Source organism: Ambystoma mexicanum, chromosome 1q, assembly GCF_040938575.1.
Source record: "Ambystoma mexicanum isolate Mex_15411 chromosome 1q, UKY_AmexF1_1, whole genome shotgun sequence".
Lineage (NCBI taxonomy): Eukaryota > Metazoa > Chordata > Amphibia > Caudata > Ambystomatidae > Ambystoma > Ambystoma mexicanum.
In genome coordinates, this window is record NC_090922.1 from 1,247,778,528 (window position 1) to 1,247,802,147 (window position 23,620).

Below are 23,620 nucleotides of genomic sequence, written 5' to 3' on the forward strand. Positions count from 1 at the left end.
TACCTCCTCGTGTGATTCCACTGTTCCTAGCCCCGAAACCTGAAGCTTTGCTGTGCCCACCAGAACCATGCACCATTGGGTCACCTGGACATTCTCACTTCTTCCAATGAAACGCACGTTTGTGAATTTTGGAACCGATTATAATGTCCATTATAATGAAAATGCCATAACACCCTAATCTCGTTCAAATCAATTATAACACACAATCTTTTAGGTAAAATGAAGCAACCTCGCTGCATGTGTATTATGTGAACACCTTTTACTTATTTCAAAAGAGTTACAATTACAACCAATGAAAAGTTGGCTCTAAACTACTGGAAGTGCCACCGTAAGTGTTACTGCAAAGACTAAATCTAAACAAGGTCCATCCCTTACAATGTTCCGATTTAAAGCTTAACTTACCCATCTTCCTCACAAACGCACAACACTTAGTTTAAGTATTAGCTAGCTTAGATCAGTACTACAGTTAAGATGAGTCTTGTGAAGCAGTGTGGTGTGAGCTATGGGTCAGTTTGTAGCGGGATGGGCCTTTGTTTAGCTTCAGCGTTTCTAGTAACTTTAATGCTGGCACTTCAAATATTTGTAGACTTTACTATTAAGTTAATTTGGAGGTTTGGTAGTAACCCTAACACTGGCATCTCCAATGTTTGTAGACGTGACTTTTTCAGGATAGTAACTGTAAAGCTTTAAAAACATTTAAAAAATGGTTTAAAAAAATGTAATGTTGCTGGTTTGACCGTGTGTCTTTTTGAGTGTGCGAGTTTAATACATGGTATAGAAAGGTGTAAACATTTTAAGTTGCAAGCTACTAGCCAAAGAGCAAAAGCCACTCAGCCCCCTTACATTGTCCACATGCGCCGAGTACACTATTTCTTACTCACCAAGAGTCAACTATCACTTGCTAAGGTTTAGTGGCAAGTTTACATTTTGTGGCCTTGTGTAGATACTGAACTTGGCAGGTTTATGTTCACTGACATCTTGAAATGACGACAAAGTTAATGAATGCTGGGGTATGTGTGCATGTGTTTTTGGCAGTGCTGCAAGAGAGTGTGTGTTTCAGCATTAGTGATTGAAAAGAAGCAGCTCCCAGCCTTCTTAGGTTGACTTGCCAGGTTTATTACATGCTTCTTAGGTATCTTTACAGGCAGTCAATCAAGTTACTTTTAAGTTACATAAAGGACATTAAACACTGGTAACCCATCACCCAGGCCTCTGGCTGACCAACTCCAGGTTAGAACATTCAAGCATGCATTCCAATACTCAGGCATAAACACTCCATATGACATCACAACATTCCTTCTGCAAAGCCAAGCCATACACAACACTGATCCTCATCCATGTGCAGTGTTCTGCGTCGGCGTGAATGCACATGTGTGATCCGTATCTGCAGACATGTCCATAGTTATCCAGTTGGTCATTGTGTATGCGTCTGTATGTGCGCATGCATGTGCATTATCTAAAGACATGTCTACAGGAATCTGGGGAGTTTCTGTGCATGTGGTTGTGCATAAGTCGTCCACATCCATGATCGTGTCTGTAGTTGTCCTGATGGCGGCGGTGTGTGGGTTTGGGAATGGGTTATCCTTATCCATCGCCCCATATCCAAAGGTTTGTTCATGGGTAGACAAGTAGTGAGTGTGTGTGCACAAGCGCTAAGAGTATCTGCAGAGTCTTGCCTAGATGTGTCTGGGCGGCAGTTGTGTGAAGGTGCATGTGTAAACCAAAAACCTGTGGCCATTTTCTTTGTCGACTACTATGCAGCTCTGAATTATATATAGTTTTCTAGGTCTAGGGCTACTAAACTGTGAATATTGCAGGTTTGACTGAACTGACTGTTGAGATTTTTTTTGTCGTGTGCAGTGGAAAATGTTCAAAGAAAAAAGCAAAGTAAAAATGATTTACACATTTAAAAGAAATTTAAAAAAATGACATGGCCCATGAAAGTTCATCAAATTTGACATTTGTGCTTGTAAAAGGGCAAACAGATTTTATATTTATTGACAAGGTCAACTGTTACACACATTGTTTCATTTATCTAAAGTGTTATTTGAGCTTAACAACACACAAACAAATGTATCTAAATATGCAAATCTTCCATTTGAAAGTGAAATTAACTAATATGCCTTCAATTTCATATAGAAAAACATGCAGCAAAATGTAGGGTGCATGGACCCTTGTAGAAAAATGAAATCTTTAATATTAGTAGACCTATGTGAAATAGAAGAGGAAAGGAGGAGGTCGGATAATAGTGCACAGGTTTTGCCTAACATATATCCTCTCCAATAGCGTCACTCACTTAGGCTTCAGTTTGCTGCTCAATGGGCCAATTGCATGCAAGAGTTAAGTTGTGATTAAGACTCCAAGATCTCACTTGGGTTAAGGATTTGAAGGAGGCCACTACAACAGCATGCCTGTCATCATAAAGACACATAATTAGTGATAGTAAGTCGTAATGTAATACGTATTACAGTAAGTACATGCGCCTATGAATTTTGTTAACCAACACACTCTCAGGAAAGGCCAGGAAGAACCGAGATTCTGGCTAATTAAAACCATTGGACTGACTGCCTGCGAGTAACTTGTGTCCTGGTGTGCACAGATTTAGTGAAATTTACAAAAGGAAAACTGGATCACTACTTGGGTCGGCGGAGCTGAACCCGCTCGAGGGGAGGGGCTCCCGGGTAAGGCCTCACCTCTGGGTCCTGTAATGACAGGTCGATGATGTTGTGTGAATGCCGGTCCAAGGGAGGAGGTCTGCGAAGGCGAGTGACTGCTGAAACCAGACTTCTCTGACTTCTTTAGTGTAGTAGGCGATGGCATTCCTGGCAAGAATGATGGATAAGTGCAATTTAATAAGGCTACCTCGTGGAAAGAAAACCTACGCCATGTGAGTGGGGACGCAACTAGACAGAGCCTAAAGGACAAATGAATTGAAATAGAAATAAAATCCTTTCTATAAAAAGCTTTCTTTGGCAATAATGTATGTATAAAGGATGTATTTTAAGATTTTCAAAACTGTTAATCGGGCTAGATTTTCCTGATTAAAAAATATAGGAATCTTTTGTTCTCATTACACTTTAAGATCTGATTTGACTATAAAAGTCTGTACATTAGCTCGGAAGAAATCATCCCCAGAAAAGATGGACCTGTACACAATAAGGTAGGAAATTTAAAAATCTAGACCTGAACGAACCTTTACATAAAGTCGCTTCCCAAAACAGGGGAGTCAAGTGCAACTACCCAAGCATGCTATTTTATATAGTTTGTGTCAAAGCATACTGTTCAATAACTTCCAGCAGGTACGGGCAATTTATGGTACGGTGTCCATTGCTATCACACCTACAGGTTTAGCCACGGTATCTCGAGCCGGATCCTCACCCACAAAGCATTGGAGAAGGAAAGGATCCACTATGTAAAAGACCTCAGTGTTAAGAAGGCCAATTCTATAATCGCAGAAAGCGAGTTTTGAAGCCTTCTACTTTTTCCCTACATAAAAAAAGAGCAAATGGCACATTTAAAGCTTATCCTTTTATTATTGTGTCTATGTTGGCAGCCATACATTTCAGAATTGGATTGAAGCATAAGGCTGTAATACTACTTTTTCTTCTTCTTTCAAATGTATTTAATTAGCCTCACATTATATACTAAATCACCCGGCTGCCTTCTAAATACCGTTATTACAAAACAACCATATATGGGGCAGAGGCTAAAATTGTGGGGATACAGTGAGTCCAATAGGGCTGGTAGCCTTCCCCTACCAGTACTCCCCACTATAAAAAAATAAAAAGGGAATATTGCAAGCCTTTCTATAGGCGGCATTCATAATGTTGCTGCATAACAAACAGGTCTGTTCATTACCCAGATTCTTTTCCATTGTTTATTTAATTATTTATTGTGATTTATCATTTTATTTCAAATTTGCATTTTGTCCTTTAGGAAGGGAGGGGAATGGCAATCAAGCTAAGGCAGTGCTAAGCATGTTAAGTTCATACACATTCTAAATTGCTCTAGTTTGTTACATGCAATATGTTCTGAGAACACAATATAAACATTAGTTAAACAGGTTAATATACAAAAAAAAGAAAAACAAAGCAGTACATGCAAGAAGTGAGGAAGTATAAGCACACAAAGCGCCATGTTTGGTCAGTTTCAGCCACCACCTGGAGAATGCCCTGAAGATGGCCACAGATGCCAAATGTGATGTTTTTTTTTAATTAAAATGGCAAGACATCCAATGGTTTCATGTTGTCACATGCTAAATCTACATTCAAAAGTTTGGTTAGGCCATTACGTTCACCATATGGAGTGTCGGCATCTGCAAAACTCAGTAGGTTTGCAGATGCAGGTCTCAATCTTTGTTGCCTGAACTTGAGATGAGCAGAGACTGCGCATCAGTTTTAGGATGATGTGTCTTCCATATGCTGGGCTCCTCCTTTAACTCATTCATAGGAACACCATCAGTTTAAAATGTCAAACGAATGTCTATTTCCATATTTTGTCTGTGGGCTTAACTTTAAACCAATACTGCCATCTACTTAGTTTGTCATCCTTGTTATCCTTTCAGGATATCCTTGCAACAGGGAAACTTGAAAAGGGTGCTCATTTTTTTTGCAGAACAGAAAATGAAAAATATGTGAAAAAGGGGATGCATTTAATGTTAGTCTATAGAGAGAAAACAGATTCATAAACAAAGCAAAGAAGGTTATTACAGGACCAGGCCTTATTTGTAAATTAAAGCATTAAAATGACATCCGAATGAGGCATGTTGCTAGTAAAGCATTTTTTCCACACCAGTGCATGCATTGCACCCCTCTCCCAAGTGCTTAGATGCAAGCAAACATAAAAGAGCCTGCAAGAGAAACTAGGGATGCAACTGAAACCCAGAGGGTGATGATGCTCCACTTTAAGACTTCCACACTTTGCTTTGGAAAAAGCCAAGTAGGTGTGATTTCTGAAACACACCCTGTAGTCTGCATGATATGCATGTGTGCTCCAACACGTATATGCACCCACTGGATTAACTCAATCGGGCCATGGCTTTCAGCACGCCGCGTACACAGATCTGTCCAAATTCCTCTTTTTCTAATGTTGCCAGGAGACTCCATGTCACTGGGGAGACCATGCTCCAGTCCTGTGCTTATACATCTTCATCAGTTGTGTTGTGGGACTTATACATTTGGAGCACTTCTATTGAATGCATGACCTCAAAGAAAATCAAAGACCAAGACTAGAAAAGGACAGAGGTCCGGAAGCAGCAGCTCTCCAGATGTTTTGGGCTACAACTCCCATGAGCCCTCATCTTTGTCAATGCTGGCTAGGGATCATGGGGGTGGTAGTCCAAGGCACATGGAGTCATTTGGTAACCTTTTTCTTCTAAGAGTAACAACAAAAAGAAAAGGATTCTTCTGGGAGCTGAATCCCCATCACACGTTCCTATTGCCACATTAACATGTACTCACTTGGAGAGGGTGTGTAAACTTTGTGTTGAATTTGATGTGCAGATCCGTGATTGAAGAGGCTCACCTTCATCTCAGTGGACTGTTACGCTAACACAACACGTGCTTAGGGCTATAGAAGCACGGATAGCCGGGTCTGTGGTTCAGTGGACTCATGCGTGCACTACAACAGTCTGTGTTTGACATCTAATGGTGTTTTACCACTAAGCTGGGTAACAATACACATCTGTTATTAGCGCCAAGATGCCCCATCGGGGTGAACGCGTGCTTTACAAAAACACCTGTTGTGTTATGTTATGTTATGGTTGCTACAGGCCTTCAAACACATTCAACACTGATTGTAAACTCATCCCCAGGTGTGACTGCACACAAGCACCTCTGCTCCATGCAAAGAACCTTCGCCGCAGCGCCTTGCAGGTCTCTCCCATCTAATGCGTCCAGGCACCCTCTTCTGGCACCTCTTCCCACCAGGGTGACATTATTGAACTTCCTCCAAGAATTGTAACCTTTATTATAAAATCAAGGTTCTGTTTACGTTTCCCGCTTTCTTTTATTTTGAAGTTCTCGTTTCTTGTTCACACATTAAATCACGCAAATATAAGTCACATTTATTATTTTATTGCATGCTTTGTTTTTAGTATAAAGACACCTTTGGATGCTTAATTGCTGTCTACTGAAAAAAATAAAATATTACCAAGTGAGCGCGCCAACCCCTTCTCCAATCTAGATGGAAAACCCGAGTTGATTTTGAAAGATATCTGAAACAGCAACATTTCGTTAAGTGTCTTTCTGGTCCGGGGCAAACTGCCAAATGTCACAGCTGAAGACAGAAGGAATGCTTGAGAATAGCAGACTAACAGAATTTCGAAAGCTTCCATTGCAAAACATTCCTGCACCTAAGTACTTGGGAGGCCAGCTGGCGCAGAGTATGTGTGGGGGCTGCTTTCCAAATGATCCTTGGGCCATGGACTACAGATGGGAAACCCCACCCGAGACACCAGTGGGGTGCACAGATTACAACGGAAGTATGCGCATGCCATTCAACAATCCCTTCGGCTTCCTTCAGTTGCAAAGTCCTAGATAAAGCAGTGGAGCTAGAGGGTGAGTCGCTGCAGATGATCACGTGACAGTTGCATTGGCCTCCGAGTGCCAGAACATAGACAGACAGCAGTGAGCTGAAAAACCGAAGGACCCATCAGCAAGGGCCTCAAGTCTCGTGTAGACGAAACCCAGAATAGAAAGGTGACAAACACTGCTGGATGCTGCAAGGCCAGAGGGAGTGGACAGCCTGAGGGGGGCCAGCAAAAGGCTGTATGTTAAGCGCGCACTGCAAAGCGCACATTCTGGGTCTGATTCACAGAGCACTATTCCTATGGGGCTGTGCCATTATAAAAGGCTTCAGTGAATCAGGCCCTAATGTACTGAATCAAAGAAGTATTTTGCGGTATGATACTGCCAACATGGGAGACGGAGCTCTGGGCTACTCGGAAGGCTCGAGGCCCATTTCAATTAAAAAAGTTGAAAGGCCCAGGCACCGACCCAAGAGGCCCTCGTCCTCCAACCTCCATGCTCAAAATGTGGTCGGCCGTTTATCTGTGTCTCTATGTGGGTGTTTATAAAGCGCCAAAGCCCTCGGGCATCCAGGCGCTAAGAAGACAGACATAAAACAAAGACAGGATTACAAAACAGGTAAGCTGGATTCCATTCTATAAAGTGAGTGGGAACACAGCACAGGGATCCAGTTTTGCAAAATAGCAACACCCATGCGTTCACAAATACAGGACAGACATTGTTTAAATGCCAGTCTTATAATTTTTGGATCTAGGTAGTAAAAGGACCATGGAAGGCAGGAAAACGTCAAATGTATTTAAGTCGGTGTACTCTTGGGTAAATCTTTCCCCTTTTCGGTTGTTAATAAAAACAAGTATCAATTATGAGCAAATATTAAATGTACAAGCGCTTAGGATACAGAATTGATATTGAATGGACCTAGTAATAAAACACTGCCGTCTACCAGTAGCAGATGCATGTATTAGGATTATACATTACTCCCATTATCCTAATCTCCTGACTTTACAGTCAAAATAAAATACATTTTAAAAAAAGCATGCATAGACCCCAACAACAGCAGTGACATGGTTCTTGTGATAGTCCCTTCTATGTAGGCCAAGAGTTAGTATTCCCAACATAGCCACACGTCTAAAGGTTCATTAATAGAACATACATCATTTGTTAGTTGTACTGATCATTCCCAACTTTTGTGCAACCGGGGAGCCTTCTTTGACAGTGGTCTGAAACTGCACCAGTTCTAAGCTGGTCGGGTATTGCATGAAGTATGCCACCTTTCTCTCTGCAAAATCGCTCATCTCGACCCTGGTCCTCGGCAGGCTGTATAAGTGCTGACACTCCCTCCTACTCCTTTAGCTCAATCGGTGAAGTACCGCACACTCCTCAACCTTCTCTTCTCATTGCAGGAGGGTAGTCCATGCCTGACCGTTTCTTCTTTAGATCTAGCTCTCTTTATTAATATGCATCCCTGGGCTGCCCCCATTCAACCTAGCTAACTCCATCTCTCACTACTCACCGCTTGAAACTCCCTACTTCATGCCCTCTTTCACTCAACTCACCCCTTCCCACAGGCACTCGCTCCCCCACCCCAGATACAGCAATCTCCACATCTGCACTGAAAAAGGAATACCCCCCATTTCCTCCCCCTTTCTCCATCACCCACACCCTGTGAATAGCTGGATATAGTACACATGTAAATCTTGCATTAAATGGAAATACTCCACAGTGTCAATACTATTATATGTACGAGTTAAACGTGTCCTTTTCATGCTGTACCCCCTTGCTGTCTAGTTGCCTCTATTCCAGCAATTGGTAAAACTCAATTTTGCTTTTGCAATCACTAAAGAATGGCATTGTCACGCCTCATACACAGCATAGAAGGGTGAACCAAAATAAATCCTGCATATACATAGTTAACTGCAGTAGAGAAGAGGAGAGCTGCATACAATGCCTGTATTCTTCTAGCATGTTGCTTTACTGCGGGGGTTAGTTTAAACATTCGGACTGGGTTGAGGGTTCTCACTGAGGTTGGGGCCTGTGCTAGGGATATCTGTCCAACACAACTAATGCACGTTTTAACGGGGCAAGTCATAAAAAAATCTTTGGAGCCAATGATGACATGTCACTGGGCACTGACGGTCTGCATGCTGCACACAAAGCGGCCGACGAGTCACTCCACGGTGCAGCAGGGTAGACTCTGGTGCGGAGAGAAGGTAAGTGTGCGTGTGTATGTGTGGTGTGAGGACTTGCCCACGAAAGAGGGGCGCCAGGTGTGTGCGAAAATCTCAGATTAGAAGTAAATCCCACCAATGCGAGAGGAGAAAAGCGGGGCACTCAACCCCCTCTGCCCCCAAAATGGCAATTCTCCTGCCCATTGACCGCTACACCAAATCGGCCTAATAAACACTGCCTTTTTGGTATGCAGCAATCAACGGCCAGAGTTTGTACATAGAACCGTCACTGGGACACCACTTTTCAAGCCAAGGGTTCTCTTCTTACAAACACTTGGTATCCCACAATAGATGTATTTATTAGATGAAAGATCCGGCCTGGAAAAGTGGTATCTTAGTGTCGTTGGGATGTCACAGTGTCACCTGATCAAGCACAATGAGCAGCATTTTTGATTGTACACTGCATCTCGTCAGACTGATATTGCTACTAAATCCCATAAAATAGGAAATTATGGCATGGAACCATGGCATCCATGTCAAGTGGGTCAGACGGGGATATTGTACTAATTGCAAGTCTCCAAGGCAGAACCCAGAACCCTTCAGCAATACCTTTTGACGAGAAGCTGATGAAATCCCGGAAAACAGAAGGGGAATTCAGTGGGTTCTGGTACCGTAGTAGAGACTCCCCCCAGATGCCGGCCCAGCCCACTGCTACTGCCTCATGGTGCAGGCAAGGGAGTGTTGTGAGAGTGGCAGAGAACCAGCTGCTGCGAAGCAGCAGGCATAGAAACAGGACTGCGCCCATGAGTACTGGCAACTGCAGAGATGAGGGACTACCATGGGAATGAAAGTGTGGCCATCTTGGAAGTGTGTGTGATTTCGTGACACTCTAAGGGTAAACCTGTGAAGTTTAAATGGGACTCAAGCTCGCAGAGCATTACAGTGATGTTAAAGCAAGCGATTGAGGGGGACAAGCTGCATCATCTCAATAGGAAATCCATTGCCCCCCTTGCCTGGGATACTGACCAAAGTCCCGGTAGAGTACCAATGATAAGATATTGCAGTCCAACTCCATGTCAGCCAAGAAAGACAAAGAAAGGAACATAAAACCATTGTTTGTACCACCAAAGCCAAAGGAAAAGTAGAGAGGACAGACCATTGTGGATGGATGAAAAGAAAGATGCCCCTTAACCAAGGACACAGGTTTAAATGAGCCTGGGGTGCCTCCAGAGCAAGCTGGAAAGAGACTAAGAAAACCATTAAGCTAAGAGGACAGATATTTTATGTGCAGCGGTAAAACTGTGGCAAGGGTTTTCTGTGCAAGCGTTGAAATTAGCGAAAAAGACGTGAGGGGTCTAGTCAAAGGAGAAGAAAGACCTCCTCCTGGACTCCAAATACCGCCTTGACCAGGGTCGACATTCACACTGCATATAATCTGCCAGCGTTTTTAGAGACCACCTTCCGTGTCTCCTTGAAGGTAACCTAGGGAGGCAGATGCAAATAAAAATAAGACAATAGCAGGAATCCATTTTATATTTAAAGGGTACAATAAATATTACGTGTGCTTACTTTATTGTTTTAATACCGAGTCACATTACAACCTAAGGCACTTTTATCCAAGAATCTTCATGTAGAATACTTTTATAAAAATTCAAATTCTACTAGATATTAGAATGTGAATATTGGACCAACAACTAGTTCTATATGTTTGGAAGCACCAACGATCATAGTGTCATTGTATAGATTTTAAAATTGTTTTTAATAACTGCAATTAAGCCGCTCAACCGGGAAAAGAAAGAGTCAGGAATGGACCAGAATACTCTCGTGTACATATGTGCAAATGTAAAAATAAAAAAGGGGTCAATACTCAATAGGTTAGAAATGAGTTGGTAACATTAACCTAAACTGGGGTTTATTTTGGTGACACATTGCTAAAATTACTTCTTTTCTATTGACACGCAGTGTAAGACAACCAATTCCTTTGCTATTAGAATGGTGAATGAACTAAAAGCAATGCACCTGTAAATTAACTGTGTCAAGGTGCCGGCAAAGAGAGCATTGCAGTAGTCTAGCCTGGCCCCACCCACTGCGTGTGCAATAGTTAGGCAGCTATCTCTGGAAAGGAATGGCCTGGCAGCATTGAGCAATGTGGTTGTGTACGCTGCAAAGAAGAGATGGCGTTAACTTGGTGGGTTAAGGAAAGGGTAGCATCGAGGTACACTCCCAGTGTTTTTAACACTGGTAGACTGGGATTTGGGTGCATCGATGATGAAGGCAGTGTATTTTGGATCACGTTTTTTTAGCAGTGTTGATGGTCTGACCAGCAGGAGCTCTGTCTTCTCATCGCTGAGGCAGAGGCCATGCAGCGCCATCCAGGCTTGGATGGTTGTGTAGGCTGAGCTCAGGGTGTCTGCATCATTATCGTAATGAAGTATGGTGGGTGTGCCAGAATCAATGCGCTTGTCACAATAATGATTTTTCGCAACAAAGTACTGTTTTTAGCCAAAGACCACATTTATTCCAAATGTTAACCGTATTAGTGAATCAGTACAGTCCTCTTGCCCTTGCCTAATCGTAATGACCTGAGAGGGGGGAGGAGGATTTACGCGTCATCGACATAGTTGGTGTAGGCTAAGCCAAGGGAATCTAGGAGGTTGAAGAGTGGCTTTGTAAAGATGTTCTAGAGTGTGGGGGACACGTACAACCCTTGTGAAACTCCACATTTAATTGGGACAGGAGGAGCACTGTTATTATCAGCAAATATTCTCATAGTTCTTCCGTCCAGGAAGGAGGCAATCCAGGAGGTGGCTTCAGGTCAGAAGGAGGCTGAGGTGATAAGGCAGCAGAGAATGTCATGGTCCCCCAGGTCAAAGGCAGCAGACAGGTCTCGAAGGAGGAGCAAGCCAGGTTTCCCTTTGCCCCTGATCTCGTCCATCTGATTTTTGAGGTCTAATAGAGTTCACTCTGTGCCATGATCTGGGCGGAAGCCCAATTGATGGACTCCCATGATGTAGTTAGATTCCAGGTCGTGCCGGATCTAGAGGTATGCTGCTCTGTCCAGAATTTCTACAAATAAGGGAACCGTGGTGATGGGTCAGTAGTTGTTAGGGAGTGCTGGGTTGCGGGAGATTTTTCAATTTCTTTTTCTTCTTTAAGAGAGGCAGAACTCATGCTTCTTTGAGGCTGGAGGGTACTATGTCTGTTGAAAAGGAGGTGTTGATAAAGGCTGTGATGAAAGGTTGCAGTGCTGCTGCACATTCTGTGATAAGCGGTGCTGGGCATACATCCCCTTTACATCTAGAGGGTTTGAGGCTCTTGATGATGTGTAGGGTTTGAGATTCAGAGATTTTCTGGAAGCGGGATAGCTTGGTGTCTTGGCAAGTGGTCATAAGGGTGGCAGTGTCAGCGATGCCCAGGCAAGTACATTTTAGTCTGGCTCGATTTGCTGATATTTGTGCATGTAGGGTGTTGATTTTTTTGTATCATGGCGTTCTGTATGTTAGTACACCACGCTGTCTTTAGTGCGAGTCGAAGCGGGGTGGTGGGGGCTTCCAATTCCCTTAAGATGGTGAAAAGTTTTCTGGAGTGTGATCTAGCGTTGGCTATTCCTGTATTAACGGTAGTAGCTTTAGCCAGGATGATGGCTTGTTTGTATTGTTTAGAGAGCGCCATGAACACCTGTTTGCTGGCATCTGTAGAGGAGATTTTCCAGTGTGTTACAGCAAGTCATTTTTTAGTTAAAAGATAAAGGAGTTCTGGGTGAACCAGGAGTTGATGTGACTTGCTGATTTAGCTCTTTTTGGAGACAGGGGGCGATAGAGTCCCCTGCAATCGTTGGGGTTTTGACACAGTCTTCTGCTAGAATATTAGGATATTGTGAGCCCAGGTGACGGGAGCCTAATTTGAGTGGATCGAGGAGCGGTATGATGTGGTCTTTGGTCAGTTTACGGGAGCAAAGTCCGAGTGACGCTGTAAGTGGAGCACTCAAAGGTTTAGATTGTTGGTCGAGTGGGATAGAGAAGGTGATGATGTGGTGGTCAGACCACGGGCATTGAGTGTTGGAATGGATCTCAGAGCGGCAGTTGAGGTCAGTGATCCAGTCCACGATGCAACCTTTTTTATGGGTGGGAAAGCTGATGCATTGGTTGAGCCCGAGCGCTTTTAGGGAGTTGGGCAGGGTGGTCGCCGGAAGGTCAGTGGTGTCATTAAGGCCCAGATTCAAGTCCCTGAGGAGTAAGGTTTTTGAGGAGATTTTCGTTTTGTCTCCTAATGTGTGGAGAAGGTATTCCTCAAAGGTCATGGTAAGGCCCCGGTGGGCGATAGATAACAGACTGATTGTGTTGGTAGTGGATGAGGTTAATTTCAATGATAGGATTTCACAGTTCGCATTGAGGGTGGTGGTGAAAGGCCTGATGCTCTGGTGGTATTTTGCTATGAGGGAAACTCCACCACTTCAGGTGTTAGGTCTGTCGGTCCTGTCGGGATGACAAGTGAGAGGGCTGGGCCTGAAGCAGCATGAAGTCATTGAGGAAACAAAATTGAAGAACATAAGATGTATGAAACAAATATTGGTCAAACAGTAGTGTTTATCAAAATCTTAGATCGGATTCATCTTCCACAAAAACGAATTTGTACACTCCAAGATGGCGTTTAGAAAAGAGACAATTGAATTGTGACATGTAATGATCGACAGACAGGTTTTCCCTCTCCTTTAACAATGGCCACTTTAAATGTAGTATAATCCAATATGGCATCACAATGTCGATTCCATTAAGAACACTATGCTCAGTTCCACCAGATACCCTCTTGCTTGTTTGCGCCAATGAAAACAATTAGGAGTTATGACTATGGTTAATTCATCCATAACCTATATTATGATATTGACTGATTGGTCTCTTTTTACAGTTTACCTTTACTGTCTAGTTCAACTTCCTTAGTAGTTTCCAACAAATGGACCATTTAACACAGCGTAGATCTGCGTGAAGACCATATGTTTAGCATTACGTGGCAGAAGTAAATGTTTGTCACCACCAGACCAGCGTTTTCCATTATCATCTGTAGATAAATATTCTCTGTTGGTAAGTGACCACATGAGAAATTATATTTTTCTGTGGCAACAATTTTGAACATTCGATTTCAAAATTAGACCTTACAATACTTTTTCATTACTTTGACATTGCAGGCCTGAATATTAGTCAGACAAGAGGATTTAACACCTAAATGTGTACGAAAATAACTTACACAAGCGAGCTGCATATGATTAACACAAGTGAGATCGTTTGGGGAAAATGCAAACAATGTATACATGCGAGATAATTTGGACAAAGACGACAACTGGTAACTAACTTCTACAAGTGAGGTCATTGCAACAAGGAATGCTGAACAGCCGCAGAGAAGCACGGCATGTTTACTGCAACCCCATTTCGCAAATCGGCCAGCATGAGAACTTAAACGTACAGTGCCAATATTGACATTATTGGGCACAATCACCATGAGTGTTTTCTTACAGTGGCAATACTGGTATTAATTAACACTGCCAACACGAGTGTGCTCTTATAGTAGTAATACTGGCAACATTGGGCCAAGCCAACATGAGTATGTCCTTACAATGGCAATGCTGGCATATATTGTGGCCACAGGCATCCAGAGGAAGAGCATTGTTTTCCCACTCCATGTTACTATGCAGCATTTGGTTTCCATTCTTTTCTGATTCACTGAGTCTAGGCTCTCCTCCAGCCTGAATAGCTGGCAGATTAACACCAAATGTGGGCAATGCAATTACAACTCACCCATTGTCATGCGCTTCGTTTTACACCCAGCAAGCCAACACAAAGTGCATGAAGAACAAAGAGGTAAGGAAAAATACCACTGACTGGTTAGGATGTCATTAATTGATTATAGCGTCAATAAAAAACAAAGCCAAAATCAATGATTTTTCAGAACAATCAGCACCATGACAGATGTGATTAGTAGGGCATACAGTGGCTGACCCAAATGATGATTACTTTAGGAACCATAAGTGGCGAATTTGTGAGGTTTTGTTTTTCAGAACACCCCTTTAACAAAGCGTTTTCATTGACTATATCTAGCAGAGTGGATTTTATAAAGTTAAGGTTACCAACTATAGATAGCTGCAATGTACAAATGTTGGGAATGCCAATGTTAAGTTTTAAACTATTATTAAACACTAGACACATACCATAATCGCCATTCATGAAAGTACAGAATAGTCTAACATCTCATAGCAAGCTCAAGAGGCTGGTAGAATCTGTGCCAGTTTTCATATTTTTGAAAGTATCATCCACTACCTTTCCAAAGAGTTCTTTCCCGACAAAGTGCATATACAGAATGCAACTCTGGACAACAAGCCAGAAATTGGTTGACTGCATCATGAGGTGGCATCACAATTAAACAACAGGGCCCAGCTGCCAGAAACCAGACCAGAGTCTGCTTAATCTATGGTGTGGTTGGAGGATGCTCTATAAACTGCAATATCCCATGCCAAATCTCATCATCACGCCCGTCGGTAATGGACCGGATGTTTGTTGCTCGGATGCGAAGGATGTAGTCTGGTCCTGGGTTTCTATACACAAATAAGGGTGCAGTTCCTGGCGCTTTATATTTTTCCTATGGCCTGGCTTGCAAGGGTGGGTTGAATGGGTAGGTGATGGAGGAGGGGGGGGGGTTAAAATAGGGCAAATATCTCCAAGATCCTATCCAATTTAGGAATGGTGGTCGTTCCACTTGGTCACTCTTGCCATTCATATAAAAGCAGCATTCTCTTATGAGGAATCCTGGATTTATAGGCAAACTATCCTTGTTTTGGCTTTAACTATCAATTCTTTTCTGATGGTTCTCCGATATTTTCTCCTTCCCCTCAATCATAAACAGAAGTGATTTACGCACTTGCTTCCAAAATGCCAACCCACCACTGCTGATCCACCTGACCTCTTCACCCATGATTTGTAAACATGAGGGTTCTCTCTGACAGTTACCATTTTATCATGACTGCAGCTCCCACAGCCAGACTCCACCTTCTAAACATTAGAAAGATATGCCTATACCTCATGTACTACTCACCTAAAACCCTTCTTTACCCTTGTGCTTTGCAAAATAGACTACTGCTCATGCCCATGTCTTGGTCTACTCTATAAAACCATCCATGGTCTTGCCTTCTACTAATTCGCTGAAAGCAGCTTGCTGTACTCTCCCTCAAATTCACTGCTCCTCGCCACTTGACAACCCCTGTCCCTACTGCACTGCTGTGCCTCCTCCCGCTTTCACTCCTTTTCTTTACTTGACCCATTTCACTAAATTCTCTTCCCCATAGCCAATCTCTTTGGAATTTTTTTAAAGCCCCATACCTACCCACCCTCAAAATGAACAGCCAAACCCACCTCTATGCCCTCAGGACTACTCTACTATTTGGAAATACGAGCCTTAGGCGTTCAATGTCAAAAATAGTGTCTGCCTGTCACTCTCCCTGTTATATATCATACTCTCCTAGGCTTTCTAACACCTTTCCCCTTCACCACAGGGTTTATGCTATTCAACACATTTTGTACGCATAGGCACCAAAAACGAATGGCCTCTGCTCTCCATTATTGTCTACTTTGTAAGTATGTTCGGTTCAAAATGCCAACCTTGCTCTTAAATAAATCCAAAATGAAAAGTGGCCAGCAATGGAGCTGTACTATTGTGGAATGACACAATATCATCCCGAGAGGATGCCCCGTGGGTCCATCAAAAGGCCGTGTCATGCGAGCCACCACCTTCTGGGAAGAATTCTATGGATCCCTCACTGGAACCCTGCTTATAGTCTCCTCCCAGGTGGCCAGGGAAAGGCAGACGCTCCCTGATCCTGACCTTGGGGGTGGTGTATTGCGGGAGGATCACCTCAGAGGCGACATGGCCCATGGTGGAGAGGCGATCCCATGGGATAAGACGCAATATTTGTCCTCTGAAAGGAAGTGCCTTTCTTGGCATATTGTCATTGTAATGTCCATGACCCACATATAAGAATTGTGACCAAGGGTACAGGTTTTGTAAATCTGAGCGAGCCTTGTCAACAGAAAGATCTTTTAAGAATAAACGCCCTCCTTACTGCCAAAGATCTAATGTAAAAGATTCTAGAGAAAATGCCTTAAATCAAATGTCTTCCTCTGCAACCACCAATTCTAACCATCCATCTTTTAATTGTTTAAGGGAAATAAATGTACTCTTAAAATTAAATTGTTAAATGAGTTAACTTTGCTGACGGGGACTACAAGTCCCATAATCTCATGAGTACTGTGACTAGGAAGAGGCATGCAGTAGCAGTAGTCAGGCAATTCAGCCCATCAGCCCACACCTGAAAGGACCTGGGAGGCATAAAACCTGAGGGGTTTAGTTAAAGGTGGGTCTGTGTGTATCAAGACCCACTATAGTCTCAATCTCTTCTTCGGCGTTAATCTTTAGGTTCTTTGTATTACCGAAACTTGGATTTCCTCTACTGATACCATCCCTCCTGCTTCCTTCTTTACTCCATATACTTCATTTTTTCATTCCCATGACTGCATTGCCCTGGCGCGCCACTTGCATTCTCCTTCATTCTTCTTTTACCCCTTCCGAAACCTACTCTTCCACCATTCTCTTCTTTTGAATATAGTTTCTCCTCCATTATAGGCCCTTTTAAATCACTTTTCTTACTATTTATCGCCCTCCTGGTCCTTTATCGCCATTCTGCAATGCATCCTTCTATCCTCTTTTTCTGCAAGGGGACTTAATCTCCACCTTTCATGTGCCCATGCCTCCTGTCCTCTACTTCCCTTGCTCTTTTCCCATGATGATCTTTTTCTTCCTTCCCCACCATCCAACATCTCGGGTTTAACTATTGACTTCCTTCTTCTTCCCCTGATTTGACTCCTACTATTTTTTGCTACTCCTTTCCATCTCTCAAATCATGCTCTACTCATTTTCCTCGTCTCCCTCCTCCCCCGCTATTTATTACCCTCTTTCACACATTAAACTTTCTTTTCTCGGCGTAATCTAAGGAACTTTAACCCCCCTTCCTTTCTACCTTCTCCTTTTCCTCATAATCTCCTGACAAAGCTATAACTCTACTTTCATTGTCTCTTACTTCTTGTCAACTGCCTCCACTGGTAGGGTGTTGATGTCCCCACTTCCCTCCTCAACTGTAGTGTCAGGGTGTTCCTCGACTGGGCTGAGACCTCGATGGGCTCTGTAGTCCTTTTCTTTTTTCCTTTGCTGCTTGAGTCTCCCACACGAGGAAGCCACAGTGAGAGCGGTAAAAACGCCCTGGCCATGACCCCTCCCTGGAGGGACAGAAAGGGGAAGAAAAGCCAAATATAGGCCAAAAAAAACCCAGTGTTGACAAGGGCCCGGCAGGTCGCCTGTAGCAGCTGCGCTCGTATGAAATTGTAGAGGAAATCCAAAGAAAGTACTCGGCAACACAGAAAAACGACGGAACAAACGAGAGCTGAGGCAACGAACTGCAGGCGGCAGCTCGAGGAAAGAAAGAGGAGGAACCAGAGAGAGAGCCCCGTGAAAGCTGCTGGGGAAAAAACGGGGAAGAGTAAAAGAAACGGGTTAGGTACGTAGCGGAAAGAAAGGAAGCAAAGCGAATGCTCAGAGGAGCAGCCAAACAGCGTTTCGCAAGACCGCGGCAGCAAGAGAAGGCACAGCTGACCGAGGAAAGGTTGCAATGCACAGAGCAGAGAAGGAGGCGTGGCTAAGTAACGCTACGTGCTCGAACGGAGAAAGACTAGACTGCCGAGTGCACGTAGTTAATGAGCGTGACAGCAATCCAGAAGCATGCAAACGCACTCAGGGCCACAAACGCCAGCTGGGAATGCGTTGCATGACACTTCTATTCTGGACTCCCTTCACCCTTTGTGCTGCTTTACTCCTTCTAATAAACCATCTCAACCCTGGTTATCTCTCCAACTATGTGCCCTGCAAACCTCGCTGTAGCACACACAACGGCGTTGGAGAACATCTTATGACTGCTCATTTCTCCTCACCCTCATCTTTTCCAGTCAGTTGATAGTCTGCTTTCACCCTCTCTTCCAATCCGGCCAGCTGATCATCTCTTTATGCTCTCGATTTTTTCAATTTTTCATCGAAGATTTTTCAGCTTTGTGCCTCATTTCCTGCTTCCTCCGCTTTCTTTTTCTTTACTTTGTCTCATCTACTTCACTATACTTACCTTTACTCACCTTTATTCCCATCTCAGATTCCTAAACTGGCCGGTTTCTTTCTAGAGCCGATCCCATTGCTTCCCTTGGTGATCCTTACCCTCTTGTCTCATCCCCAAAGTGTTTCCTTCTATGATTCTGTAACTAATTCTTCGCTTTCTCCCTCCATCTTCCCACCAAATTTCTAACATGCTATCATACTTTCCATTCGGACAAAATCTTCCGTCGACCCTCCTCTTCCCTATAATTATCACCTTCTCGCTCTCTTCTTCCTTTTAACTTCTTGAGATGTCATACACTCACAGGTTTCTGACTATCTTAACTCCCCTTCTCTTCATCCATCTAGTTTCTGTCCCATGCACTCAACTAAAACAGCTCGACTATACGTGTTTGACTCTTTTCACCGCTAGACACTCTACCCACTCTTCAATACCTATCCTTCTCGATCTTTACGTGACGTTTGACATGGTGACCACCCACTCTTCTTTCCGTTCCTTCTTCTATGGGCTTGTCGGATTGTTTTTCTCTCTACACACCTTATCTTTCTAACCGTACCTTTTCTGTTTCTTGGCCTAGCTCTCACTCTCCTTGTCCACTGAAATATGGTGTCCCCCTGGATTCCATCCTGGAGCCCCTTCTTTTTTCCTTTTTACACTCCTTGAAGTTATTTCCAAGTTTGGGTTTTTGTTTCACTTTTATGCTGACTACACATGTTTTTCCTACTTCTTCTGTGTTTCTTCCTGTCTCTGTTCTTTCCTTTCCCTTTTCTCGTTATCCTTTTCCGACACTACATGTAATATGGGAGTATTCTTTGATTCTACTCTTTCCTTCTCTCATTATATTTATACCACTGCCAGTACCCATCGGTTCCACCTACACAACATCCGTAAGATTCGTCACCTCCTGCGAAAACCCTCATATCAGCCTTTACCTTTTCTCATTTGTTCTATTAGTCTTCCCTGTTTTTGAGTCTGTCTACCAGCTTTCCCCACTTTGCTCAGTCTATTTCTTACACTTCCTTCACCATCCCCTATTTTCTTAGCTCTTCTTTCTCACACTCATTTGAAGCCTGTCTTCTCATGCATGGTCTTCAGATCTATGCATTTTCTTTCCCCACCCTATCTCTCATCCCTTGTATCTTTTTATTCCCCTACTGGCTCGGTGCATTTCCAGTCTCTTTCTTCTTGTCAGCCCAAGCCTCCCTAAATACAAGGTAAAGTCAATGGCCCTGGAACACAGTGGCAGGAGGGCAGCTCAGTGTGTTTAGCATGTTCAGTGATTTGTTCTCTCCAGCTGGCATGACAGGCCTACCCAGGAAGGTGAAGCAGGGATAGGTACTTGGTGTGGACGAGATGGCTTTTTGGAGCCAGACTTGAATTCTCAATGTCCCTTCAACTCTTGAAATCTTGTATGATGCTTTGCAAAGAGTTCCATTTGAAGAGTGTTATCCCTTCGTTTGTCCATACAGGTATCTTGTTTGGCTGGTATCAGTAGTACAACATTCTTTAATGAAGAGACGCCACCCCTCCCCCAGCATCTCCACCAGCAAAACACTGATAAGGGCTCTTGTTGAGTCTGCTTTGCGCCCAAGGCCTTGCTCCTCAATAGTCATGAAGGAAATGGACTACAATGAGTTGGACTGGCTGCAGTTGAAAAACCTTTGTGCTTAATGGATGCCATGCTTCCTATAGCAGTCACAAGTAAATGTACTGATATGCTCGAGCTGGGTGACTGGGTGTATTCAAACATGTGGATCTATTAAAGATCCAATGCTGGAAAACTGCTTGAACCAAGCACCCGCAAGCACATTAGTCTACAGTAACACACCTTGGAAATGGCAGGAGGTGTTTCACTGTTCCCTAAAAAAGTTTTATCACTGATAACCTAGGCAAAACTACTAAACACAAGTGCCAGCTTTGGGTCCACAAAAGCACAGACGAAAAAGTGAAATTCAGAGACCTTTGTTAAAGAGATGAAAAAGAAAAAATTTAGATGCTGCGGTTCTGCTCAACAACCTTAGAAATTGCCCTTGGATGGGGCCACTGTTTTATTTTGTTTTTAACAAGGGGCTCATTTTGGAAGTCCAATGGACCCTTAAAGAAGGTGTTAAGACAGGAGTATGTGTGTCGCACCCATCTTAACACTTTCTCAAATGAAAGAAAAAAAAAATCACTGAACGGACATACTCTGCCCGTCATGCATCCCTGCTCAACCTCAACACATGGTTTAAGGCCAGCATATGTTTTCAAGCCATCTCTAACCAGGTGGATTTCTATGGCTTCTGCCGGACTTTTGCATCGTATTTAAGCCGATGGATTCCATTGGAATCCATAACCAAGGCTGCCCACAATCGGTAAATGCAGAGTATAGCTTAACGTTTCGGCATAAGTAGTGGAACATTAATGTGTAAAGGCGATTTCTACGGTCTTTCACTGTTCACATTTGTACTATGTGCTGGAAGGGATTACAATTGCACGGAAGGGGCTATTTTGCGTCAAACTGCAAACCACTTTGGGGAAAACCTCCAAAGAGATCTGGGTACCTGAAAAAGTAAATTGAAAGTGATCAAACAATGGTCATCAAGGGGTCTAAATATTGCTAACTTTTTGTCGTTAGTAAAGTGAATGACTACTTCCTGAACCATCCAGAGATATTAAATGTTCAGAAATCGAAATATCTGAGCAACAAATAGTCCTACAAAATAGCACAAGGCCATAAATACGGGAAATAAAGTAAAACCCAAGGGGACGACGGTGAGAAAAAAGAAATCTCTTCTTTATAAACCAGGCCGACAATGTTTCAGATGTACCCAAATTACATGCACCGCTCGGAAGTGTGTGATGTTTGAGAAAGCCCAGGAACTTTATTTAAAGCAACAAGCCATGAGCCTCTTAAAAGTGCCTCAACTGTGAAATCAAGTAATGAGCACTATAAAAGGGGCTGTCAGCTGGAATGAAAGCTTAGCACAGTCAGCATTTTTGTCCCCGGCCCTATTATGGCAGAGCATTTCAGCTTCCATCTCGCGCCTCTGTTCCTCTCAACAAATAAAGGGACTTGACCTCGACTTGTTACTTAGTGCAGTTTGCTGTCACCTCTGACTAGACCCCCATTCTTCGCCTTCAAGCCCCTCGGAGGCTTTCAGCAGCTGCGGATATATGGCAATGTCCTGGCCCAAGAGGTCGCCCATTCATTATGAAGCGCCATTTTCTTGCACAATAAAGAAGACACAGACAGACGCAGCGCTAATAGACACGGGAAGGGGGGACAACATTTCTCAGCATTTCACGACTGACAAACACCAGAATATAGAGGCGCCCTCTGCGTGTGATTAATTGAATTGGAAAGAAAAGAAGTTGAAGCCATTTTATAAAAAGAAAACGGAGAGAGCGGCATAAGATGGAAACAGCGGTAAAAAGAGGATCAAGTGTTGGGAACACTTCCTACTGGATGGAAAGAAGCTGTAAAATGAATGCTGCTCTTCGACTGTGAGATTCTGACTTCACAACTCAACAGCAATAAGAAAATGACATCACAACCGCTCTGCAATCAGTTATTAGGCCTCCGTTGCGACATCGCAATGCTCGCGAGCCGGCCCAACGGAGAATTCCAGCGGTCACTACAGCACCTCATTAAAGCCGTAACAAGCTTTGCAAATTCCTTACTTGTAAAATAGTTTGTGTCACTTTACAGCTGATAATTGACAAGGTACTCTTTATCGTAGAATGTCACATTTCTGCACTGCTGGAATTGAACACATGCGACCAAGAATCTGCATGTTATTACTTATATTAAAACACAAAAACAAAAGCTTTTTCGGTGCATTTTTAACGGATTACATACATTTTCTGCAACACATTAGAAGCTGCATATTGTTTTTTTAACCCAAAAAGATTCTAGTTGATTATATGCATCAGCAAACGAAGGATCTCTTCCAATAGACTACGTACGGCATTAGTGGAGATTACAGTGTGTGGCCATGTATTATAAGGAATAAACACCCCTTACTGTAGGGAAAAAAAGATATTCCAAGACACCCTTCAGTCTGGACCCACTATTTGGCCACAGAACTCCTCTGTGACCTGCAATATCCCTATAACCAAGGTTAGGAGCTAGTCAAACCCATAGACACAACCCTTTAAAATAATGTTCTTGTTTCAGACTACTTTTGACATGTCTACTGACCTGTAATAAGAGCATCTCTTCTCTCTAATCCGCTATTACAGTTGCTGTGACATCACAATGGCTGCTGCTTGAGCCAACACAGAGCAGAATTCGATCTGTCACTCCCCAGAGGGTTTTTCAAATTCCTTTCTTGTAAAATAGTTTCCTGCGACACCCAACAGTTATTAATTGACAAGGGATTGATCATGGTAGCATTGTATGTGTTGTTGCTGGAGTTACGCACATGCAAGCTAGAATCTATATGCTTAAGACATTTCTGGGTGCACTTTATTAAACTGCTTAAACTGTTTTTCTGCAACACATTAGGAGCTGCATATTAGTTTTCTTATTCCAAATCGATATTTTATGTATTAGCAACTGGAAGACTTCTAACATTAGATTGAGCAAGAGGTCAGGAAAAGCAAAGGACAGTCTGTGGCCAGGGGTGTTGCTAAGTCTGGAAAAGATCTGTGGCAATGCTAATTTTGGGACTGTCGGGACTGGGGCTAGCTAGCCTTTTTGGTAGTAACACCTGAGCTTCTATCCAGGGCTACATCTAAAAGACCTG

General features: G+C 43.2%; 1 protein-coding gene across 13 annotated transcripts in view; it reads right to left on the bottom strand.

The window, feature by feature from the left end:
- Nucleotides 1-23,620, bottom strand: part of NFIA (nuclear factor I A) — a 1,239,884-nt gene that overhangs the window by 237,375 nt on the left and 978,889 nt on the right. For 9 of the 13 annotated variants that reach the window (XR_011290794.1, XM_069642058.1, XM_069642053.1 and 6 more), the window contains one exon: nucleotides 2,694-2,822. The exons of the other annotated variants lie outside the window; for them this stretch is intronic. Coding sequence is in view for 8 of the 9 variants with exons in the window: in XM_069642058.1 (XP_069498159.1) it covers nucleotides 2,694-2,822 (129 nt within the window). In the remaining variant the exon portion in view is untranslated. The remainder of the gene's footprint in view (nucleotides 1-2,693; nucleotides 2,823-23,620) is intronic. 13 annotated transcript variants of the gene reach the window in all.